The 9,296-nt window shown below is 41.4% G+C and overlaps 1 protein-coding gene and 1 long non-coding RNA gene across 2 annotated transcripts in view; one reads left to right on the forward strand and one right to left on the reverse strand.

Moving 5' to 3' along the window:
* LOC310733519 overlaps nt 1–4,681 on the reverse strand; it is a 16,673-nt gene extending 11,992 nt beyond the window's left edge. The window contains exon 1 of the long non-coding RNA XR_014535806.1: nt 4,539–4,681. This is a non-coding gene — a long non-coding RNA (uncharacterized lncRNA). The remainder of the gene's footprint in view (nt 1–4,538) is intronic.
* fpgt (fucose-1-phosphate guanylyltransferase) lies at nt 4,161–8,012 on the forward strand. Its single transcript, XM_083554819.1, has 4 exons — nt 4,161–4,460; nt 4,645–4,809; nt 5,269–5,361; nt 6,373–8,012. Exons 1-4 carry the CDS (start codon nt 4,385–4,387, stop codon nt 7,779–7,781), a joined length of 1,743 nt encoding a protein of 580 aa, XP_083410945.1. The 5' UTR covers nt 4,161–4,384; the 3' UTR covers nt 7,782–8,012.
* The last annotated feature ends 1,284 nt before the right edge of the window (nt 8,013–9,296 follow it).

Below are 9,296 nucleotides of genomic sequence, written 5' to 3' on the forward strand. Positions count from 1 at the left end.
AGCCTTCTTTCACCTTAGAAATATTTCTAAGCTAAGAAATATGTTATCTATATCTGATGCAGAGAAGCTCGTCCATGCGTTTATGACCTCTAGAATAGACTACTGTAATGCATTACTAGGTGGATGTCCTGCATCATTAATAAACAAGCTTCAGTTAGTTCAGAATGCAGCAGCAAGAGTTCTTACTAGGTCAAGAAAATACGATCATATAACCCCAATCTTATCGTCCCTACATTGGCTTCCTATTAAGTTTCGAATAGACTACAAACTACTGCTACTCACTTATAAAGCACTAAATGGTTTGGCTCCCATGTATCTATCCAGTCTCTTAACACGCTACAATCCGTCACGCTCCCTGAGATCTCAAAACTCTGGGCTTCTAGTAGTTCCTAGAATAGCAAAGTCCACTAAAGGTGGTAGAGCATTTTCACATTTAGCTCCTAAACTCTGGAATAGTCTTCCTGACAGTGTTCGGGGTTCAGATACACTCTCCCAGTTTAAGTGTAGATTAAAAACATATCTTTTTAGCAAAGCCTACACATAACACACATCACACACATCACATCATAACCTTGTGCTCCAGAACATCTGATCACATGCACATTATCAACTTGTGCTGTTAATATCATGAACAGCAGCTACGCTAATTCCTCTCCACTGCTTCTCTTTCTCTCCCCATCCCGAGGCATCCTGAGGTTTGGCCAGCTCCAGTCACGTCTCACCTCGGGAAGATTATGGACCTATGGATGATCATGGAGAAGTAGATGCCGAGTGTTTAAAGGCCCTGGCATGGAGAAGCTGATGCTGGATCTATGATGATCACAAATTGTTCTGTATTGTTGAAAGATTTATGACCAAACTTTTGATGTCACCCATATGAGGATGGGTTCCCCTTTGAGTCTGGTTCCTCTCAAGGTTTCTTCCTCATATCATCTAAGGGAGTTTTTCCTTGCCACTGTCGCCACGGCTGCTCATCAGGGACAAACGCACACCATTCACCTTCACTGTTGTTTTCTGTAAAGCTGCTTTGAGACAATGTCTGTTGTGAAAAGCGCTATACAAATAAACTTGACTTGACTTGACTTGACACACACACACTGTCTCTCTCTCTCTCCCTCACACACACACACACACACACACACACACACACACACACACACACACACACACACACACACACACACACACACACACACACATTCCCTTTCTCTCTCTCTCTCTCTCTAACACACACACACACACACACACACACACACACACACACACACACACACACACACACACACACACACACACACACCCTTTCTCTCTCTCTCTCCCTCTCTCTCACACACACACACACACACACACACACACACACACACACACACACACACACACACACACACACACATCCCCTTCGGTTACATTGTGTTATTTGTACATTGACCCAAAAAAGCTTCACAAAAATAAATAAATTATATCAATTTTAAATAATAATTGATTCCCTATAAGTTTATTCCTAATGAGCGAGTCAGTAAACTCCCTTAGATGTTATAAGGAAGAAGTCATGAAAGGAACCAGATTAAGAAGAGAACAGCACCTCATCTTGGGGACAGTAAACCTCCATTAACTATAATTATATCATTATTGAGGCTTGGGGACCCCTGGTGGTCAAGTGGTTATGATGCGGCCCGGGTTCGAGAAAAGTAGGCAGGAGTACAAGGAGATGCTCCTCATATAAGGAGCTGTAGGAGAAGCTGGACACTAAGGAAGAAGAAAAAGGATTTGTAGCGATTGTTCAGGCAGAGGGACCGAGCTGGGAAGGATGTGCTGCAAGTTAGAGCAGTAAAGGATGGAGATGGAAATTGACTAGTCGTGTTGACTAGTGAGGAGAGTGTGTTGAGAAGATGGAGGGAGTATTTTGAGCAGCTGATGAATGAGGAAAATGAGAGAGAGAGAAGGTTGGATGGTGTGGAGATGGTGAAGCAGGAAGTGGATAGGATCAGTAAGGAGAAAGTGAGAGCAGCGATTAAGAGGATGAAGAATGGAAAGTCGGTTGGACCAGATGACATTCCGGTAGGAGCATGGAGATGTTTAGGACAGATGCAGTGGAGTTTTTAACCAGATTGTTCAACAAGATTGTGGAAGGTGAGAAGATGCCTGAGGAATGGAGAAAGAGTGTGTTGGTACTGATCTTTAAGAATAAGGGAGATGTGCAGACCTGCAGTAACTACAGGGGAATTAAGTTGATCAGTCACACCATGAAGTTCTGGGAAAGAGTAGTGGAAGCCAGGCTGAGAGAAGAGGTGACCATCTGTGAGCAACAGTATGGTTTCATGCCGAGGAAGAGCACCACAGACGCATTATTTGCTTTGAGGATGTTGATGGAGAAGTATAGAGAAGGTCAGAAGGAGCTGCATTGTGTGTTTGTGGATTTAGAGAAAGCGTACGACAGGGTGGAGAGAGGAGTTGTGGTATTGTATGAGGAAGTCTGGTGTGTCAGAGAAGTATGTGAGGGTGGTGCAGGACATGTATGAGGACAGTGTGATGGCAGTGAAGTGTGCAGTAGGAACGACAGACTGGTTCAAGGTGGAGGTTGGACTGCATCAAAGATCGGCTCTGAGCCCTTTCCTGTTTGCAGTAGTGATGGACAGGTTGAAGAACGAGGTCAGACAGGAGTCTCCGTGGACTTTGATGTTTGTGGATGATATTGTGATTTGTGGTGAGAGTAGGGAGCAGGTGGAGAAGAGCCTGGAGAGGTGGAGATATGTGCTGGAGAGAAGGGGAATGAAAGTCAGCAGGAGTAAGACAGAGTACATGTGTGTGAATGAGAGGGAGGGCAGTGGAGGGGTGCGGTTGCAGGGAGAAGAGGTGGAGAAGATGGAGGAGTTCAGGTACCTGGGGTCAACAGTGCAAAGTAATGGAGAGTGTGTTAGAGAAGTAAAGAAAAGAGTGCAGGCAGGGTGGAGTGGGTGGAGAAGAGTGATAGCAGGAGTTACATGGGATATATCAGTAGGAGAATGCTGAGGATGGAGACACCAGGAAGGAGGAAAAGAGGAAGATCAAGAAGGAGGTTTATGGATGTGGTGAGAGAAGACATGCAGGTAGTTGGTGTGAAAGAGGCAGATGTAGAGGACAGAGGGTAATGGGAGAAAGAGAGTGTGTGTAAGGGAGAGAGAGAGAGAGAGAGAGAGAGAGAGAGAGAGAGAGAGAGAGATGTGAGGTTAACGTCAACATGTTTGCTGATACCGAATGATAGATAATACTTTTAAATCAAAGCTTTAAATCTGAGACGAACTTGTCAGTTGAGCTCTTCCTCAGAGATAATGTGATGGTCCAGAGCCTTTAGACTGAACAAGCTGTTAATGACACGGTGTGTGTAGTTTCTTGTCCCATTGATTTCTTGGCTTCTGTGTTAAAGTGTTAGTGTGTTAAAGAGACAAAGAAACACTCAGACATGAAACATCACTCATTACTAAAATCTCATTCTCAGGTAAAAACAGCAGCCACAAATCTTTCAGTTTTTTCAGAACGAATCTTCAGGTATTTAAGTGATCTGAAACACACACACACACACACACGCACACACACACACACACACACACACACACACACACACACACACACACACACAAACACACAAGCAAAACTTTATAAAAGTCATAAAGATGAATGTTTATGTTTGATGTTAAATGATAGAGACGTTATTTAAAATAGATTTTTTGCACTTTTCTAGCTCATCCTTTCTAAACCTTTAAACATAACTGTGTGTAACGACTAATAATAATAATAATAATAATAATAATAATAATAATAATAATAATAATAATAATAATCCTCATCATCATCATCATCATCATCATTATATATTTATTTCCATGAATAATTGTCTGTAATCAAACATTTTTCAATTGTATACATTTTTGTATAAATTTTAATTGTATTATTTGGTTATAAATAACACAACAAACATTTAAATGTACATGAATGAATGAATCATCATAAAATTATATATATATAAAAAAAAGCCAGAGATTTTATAGATTATTTACCCGGAAGTGGCGTCAGAAACTTTGCAGCGACATTTGTGTTTGCGTGCTGTTAACCCCGCCCCTGACTACTGATTGGCTAGTACAGCTGTTTAGTGTTTTATGATTGGCTACTTCACGTCCACGTTTCACCAATCGGAATCAGATCTTCAGAATAGCGGTGGTAAAACAAAAACCCGTGGACGTCAGCAGAGCGTTTTCTTTTTCCGCGGATTAAATCAATTTCAGATTATTAGATTAAATTATTAGAACAGATCAATAAATGATCTAACAGATGATCAACAAGTTAACCACATAGACATCTTTTTAAACCGGATTCTGATTGATAATTAGTGAGAGAGAAAAATCTCACAATGACGGAAAAAATTAAAAACACAAAACTGAAACAATCCACCAACAAAAAGCTGAAAGAATACAACACACTCAGGGGTAATTATTATTATTATTATTATTATTATTATTATTATTATTATTATTATTATTATTATTATCATCTATTTTACTTACCGCGTTAATATCTTTATGTAAAACAGAGAAACTGTACAGATGTTCACTTCCTGGTACAGGCAGGTTTTAGTGTGTCTGTGTGTGTGTGTGTGTGTGTGTATTTCAGGTGCTGAGGTGAAACCAGGTGGGTTTTGGGACTTGGTGGTGATCACAGCAGTAGATGAAGATCAGAGACGTTGGTATGAAGTTCAGCTGCAGGAGAAGATTCTCAGGCGCGAGCTTCCACTCACTGGGTACCGTGTGGTCGCAGATCCTCCAGGCTACAAGATCGGCAAGTACAGAAGCAGAAAATCACCTGAAATAATAATTATAATATAATTCATTCATTCATTTTCTCCCGCTTATCCGTAATCCGGGTCGCGGGGGCAGCAGTCTAAGCAGACCCCCGCCTTCGACTGCTGCCTAATCCTCACAGCACCGTCCCTTACGGTCCCTCCTGCAGGTGGTGAGCCCACGGGAAGGCGGCCCCACGTCACTCCGACGTCACGGACCTTGATATTTCCCTCGTAAGGGACCCCTGGAGCATAGAGGGTTAAGGGCCTTGCTCAAGGGCCCAAGAGTGGCAGCTTGGCTATACCGGGGCTCGAACCCCAGACCTTCCGATCGGCAACCCAGCACCTTAACCGCTGGAGCCACCACTCCCCCCTTATAATATAATTATATATTCTAAATATAACGTGTGTGTGTGTGTGTGTGTGTGTGTGTGTGTGTGTGTGTTTTGTGTTTTCAGGTAACGGAGGCTCGACACTACATGTTCTCCAGATCCTGAGTGATGAGTATGGAGATACCTTATCCAGGTTCAGAGTACTCCTCATCCACGCTGGTGATCTCACACACCTTCCTCAATCACCTTGATGTTATTCTGATAATATGATGTTCCTCAGATTGGTGGAATTAATCAGTTAATTAAAAGCCTATTAACAGTCTGGAGGATTATTGTTAGCATGGCGTGCTTTACGTGTGTAGCTCCTCCTACTGGGGCGTGTCCTCAGGTGATGTGTAAATTCTTGAGGTGATTCTGTAAAACGATTTCTCTGTAAACATGTACAGAAGCTAAAGAAGTCCAAGGAGGCCATGCATTACAATATATTTTTTTCCTTTCTTGTTTTCTCATGATCACAACTTAATTTTTTCCACAAGTTCGCTGCCAAAAAAGGTCATGGTTATTATCCATTCTGCTGTGATGATGCTTCCTCTAGAACATGCTCATATTCTAAATACACACAAAAACAAAGTACTGATTATGAGAAATGTTTTAGATGCAGCATCATGGATAACTTCTGTACATAAGCAGAAGGTCCAAAGAAAAACATTTTTGCTCAGAATCACAGTGAGGGGGCGTGGCTTATGGTATGACAGTGGAGGTGGTGAATTTTAATATTTATATACAATTTTAATAAGTTGTCTCTACAGCACCCCCGTGTGCCGGTTTATGTGATTGCTTGTAGTACTTGTTTCTGCTTTAGCCATAAAGCCATTAGCCAACAAACCTGGATTTAATCACTGTTAGATAATATTAATACTAATGATAATAATTATTATTATTAATGTTTTTTTAAATATTAGTTTATAATTATTTTATTCCAGTAAATTGTCACTGATGTCATCACAGACCCCACTCTGAGAACCAAGGGATCTGATTATTTCAACTGTAAATCAAAATCAGAGAAAATATGACACTGCTCATATACTGTGTGTGTGTGTTTGTGTTTGTGTGCATGCGTGTGTGTGTTTGTGTGCATGCGTGTGTGTGTTTGTGTGCATGCGTGTGTGTGTGTGTGTGTGTGTGTGTGTGTGTGTGCGCGCGTGCATGTGAGTGTGCGCGCATGTGCAGGTGGGTGGAGTCAGCGTTTACCCCACACCAGTGCCCTGGGAAAGATCTTCATGGCTGTTCCTCTAGGAGAACGTGTGTATCAGATGTTGGATTTAAAGCTGCTCATGTATGTGGACTTTCCTGCTCACATGAACCCTGGTGTATTGGTCACGTGTGCTGATGACGTGGAGCTCTACAGTGCCACTCAGAGTATTGAGTTTTATAAACCTGGCTTCACTGCCCTGGCACACCCCTCCCCCCTGTCCATCGGCCAATCACATGGTGTGTTTGTTCTGGAACCTGGAGATGAGCCACCTGTCCGCGATGTGGAATACAGAACCTGCCACCGGTTCCTGCACAAACCCAGTGTGGAAGTAATGCAGAGAAGCGCCGCTGTGTTCAGGAAGCAGGATGATGACGTGGTCTACACTGACAGCACATACTACATCAGTCATGGCACAGTGGAGACGCTGCTGGACCTCTACCGAGAAATTAGACCTCTGAGTTGTGAGATTGATGCCTACGGGGATTTTCTGCAGAGTTTAGGAAGCAGCGCTACGGCCGAGTACACCAACAACACTGAGAATGTTGTGAAGAAGGAGAAAGATCTGGTAGAAGTCAGAAAGAAGATCTTTCAGCATCTCAGAGGAACACCGCTGAATGTAATAATCCTCAACGAATCAAAATTTTACCACCTGGGCACCATGAATGAGTACCTGTTCCACCTTACTGTAGACATGTGTCTACGAGAAGAACTTTGTCTCCAGACCATCACCTTCAGTTCCTGTCCTCTGGATGTGTGTGAGAATAAAAACGTGTGTGTCATACAGAGCATAATCCATCGAAGTGTGCGAGTGTGTGAGGGCAGTGTGGTGGAGTTCTCCAGGTTAGAGCAAGGAGTCATGTTGGGCCAGAACTCCATTATCAGTAGTTGCTGGGTGGAAAGAAGTCTCTCCATCCCCTCCTTCACCTTCATGCACTCATTCGCTGTGTCTATGGATGGAAGGACACAGTTTGCCACTGTGGCATTTGGTGTTCAGGATGATCTGAAAAAGATTGTGCTCTGCTGTGAAGATGTGGGTAGTTTAGAAGTGTTTGGTGTTTCTTTTAGTGAGTGTGTGAGCCACTGGGGACTGAGTGTGAAGGACATCAGGTTCTCTGGAGGCCTGTGTGTGTATAACCTTTGGACCTGCTGCATGTTTCCTATATGTGAGGACATGAAGACCTCTTTCTCCACCACGCTGCAGATGGTCAAAGCAGCTCATGGAAATGGATTTATGAGTTTACACAAACACACACTGCTCTCATTGCAGGAGATCCTCCACAACAAAGACCTGGAGATCATGCTGGGGTTCAGAAACCATTTGCATGAGGAAATCCTGCAAGAATCACAAGATGCAGCACATCAGGAAAGAACCATTTCTGGGTGAAATTAACCCCTAATTCCAAATCCAGCTCAACGGAAAACATAAAATGTTTCTAAAAATAAAGCATTTATTTAATTTAAGCAAACGAGTGTGAAAGTGTGTCATGCTTCTGTTCACGTTGAAATCACCTTCTCACAGAGTTCTGATTTTTGTCTGACTGGAAGCTTGTTCACTGAAGAAATGCTTTTATTTCATCTATGTTGTAAAAATATGAATAATTATGTTTCTATTGTATTCTGTAAAAACTTTTTTTTTTTTATCAGCACACACACTTAAGAACATCACCGCCAGCATCCATTTGTCTTCTTTATCATTGATTCAGTCGCAGAGCAGCTCTACACAATCCAGATCTTTAAAATATATTTAGGTTTTATATTATAGATTAGTGGAGTGAGGTCATAGAGTTGAACAGACAAAACACACACACACACACACACACACACACACACACACACACACAGACACACACAGTATATGGTCTGATCCCACATTATATAACAAACTGCTGAAGAAGTTGATGCAGGCTCTGATCATTACACATAAATTTAGACACCATTGGGTTTGGGTTAACATCTCTGGATAGTTTTTCTGTCGAATCATGTGCAACAGTAAAAGACACTGGTGTGATTATTGACTCCATTCTTACCAGGATCTCCTTCTTTCACCTTAGAAATCTTGCTAAAATTAGAAATATGATGTCGTTACAGGATGCAGAAAAACTAGTAGATGTTTTTGTAACATCTAGATTAGACTACTGTAACGCTTTACTGTCTGGGTGTTGGAGTAAGTGCAGAAATAAGCTTCAGTTAGTTCCGAATGCAGCAGCAAGAGTCCTCACTAGATCTAGAACATATGATCACATCAGCCCTGTTTTAATCATCTACACTGCTCCCAATTACATCTCACACTGATTATAAAATACTACTACTGACGTATAAACATTTACATTACATTTGTGTAAAACATTTGAAGTTCTTTACCCCAACATAAAATATTCAGTGTCCAAAAGCAGGTCCAGTCAGTCAATTCCACTAATTATTATTTATAGACCCCCAGGGGCCCAAATAGAATTTGCAATTTCATCACAAATTTAGCTTCTTCTTTACACAAAGCATTAATTATTGGTGACTTTAATATTGATTTTGATAATCAGGAAAACTCCTTAAGAGCAGCTGTTGTGTTCATTCTAGATTCAGTAGAATTAATCAGAATGTTATAGGACCCACTCATAGTGGAGACACACTCTCGATTTGCTATTAACATTTGGATTAAAAATAATCCAAATGAATAATATATTATGAATTATATTTTTATGAATTCAAATAAATAAAAATTTAGTAATAATTCCACAGTCTGAAGTTATTTCAGATCATTATCTCATCTCTTTTAAAATCTGCCTCAGTCACTGCCTTAGTACCTCACCACGTTACCGTGTAAAACACATTCACGTCAACTACAGCGGCGTGTTTTATTAATAATCTTCCAGGATTTACGATATTAATTAGATCTCCGTCTGAC

Source organism: Silurus aristotelis, assembly GCF_946808225.1.
Source record: "Silurus aristotelis genome assembly, chromosome: 11".
In the NCBI taxonomy this organism is placed as follows: domain Eukaryota; kingdom Metazoa; phylum Chordata; class Actinopteri; order Siluriformes; family Siluridae; genus Silurus; species Silurus aristotelis.

Bases quoted from the DNA above. Each gene is read 5' to 3' on its own strand.
- fpgt (XM_083554819.1), top strand. From the start codon at position 4,385: ATGACGGAAAAAATTAAAAACACAAAACTGAAACAATCCACCAACAAA. The intron at 4,461-4,644 runs GTAATTATTATT...TGTGTATTTCAG, and splicing joins AGAATACAACACACTCAGGG to GTGCTGAGGTGAAACCAGGT. The intron at 4,810-5,268 runs GCAAGTACAGAA...TTGTGTTTTCAG, and splicing joins TCCTCCAGGCTACAAGATCG to GTAACGGAGGCTCGACACTA.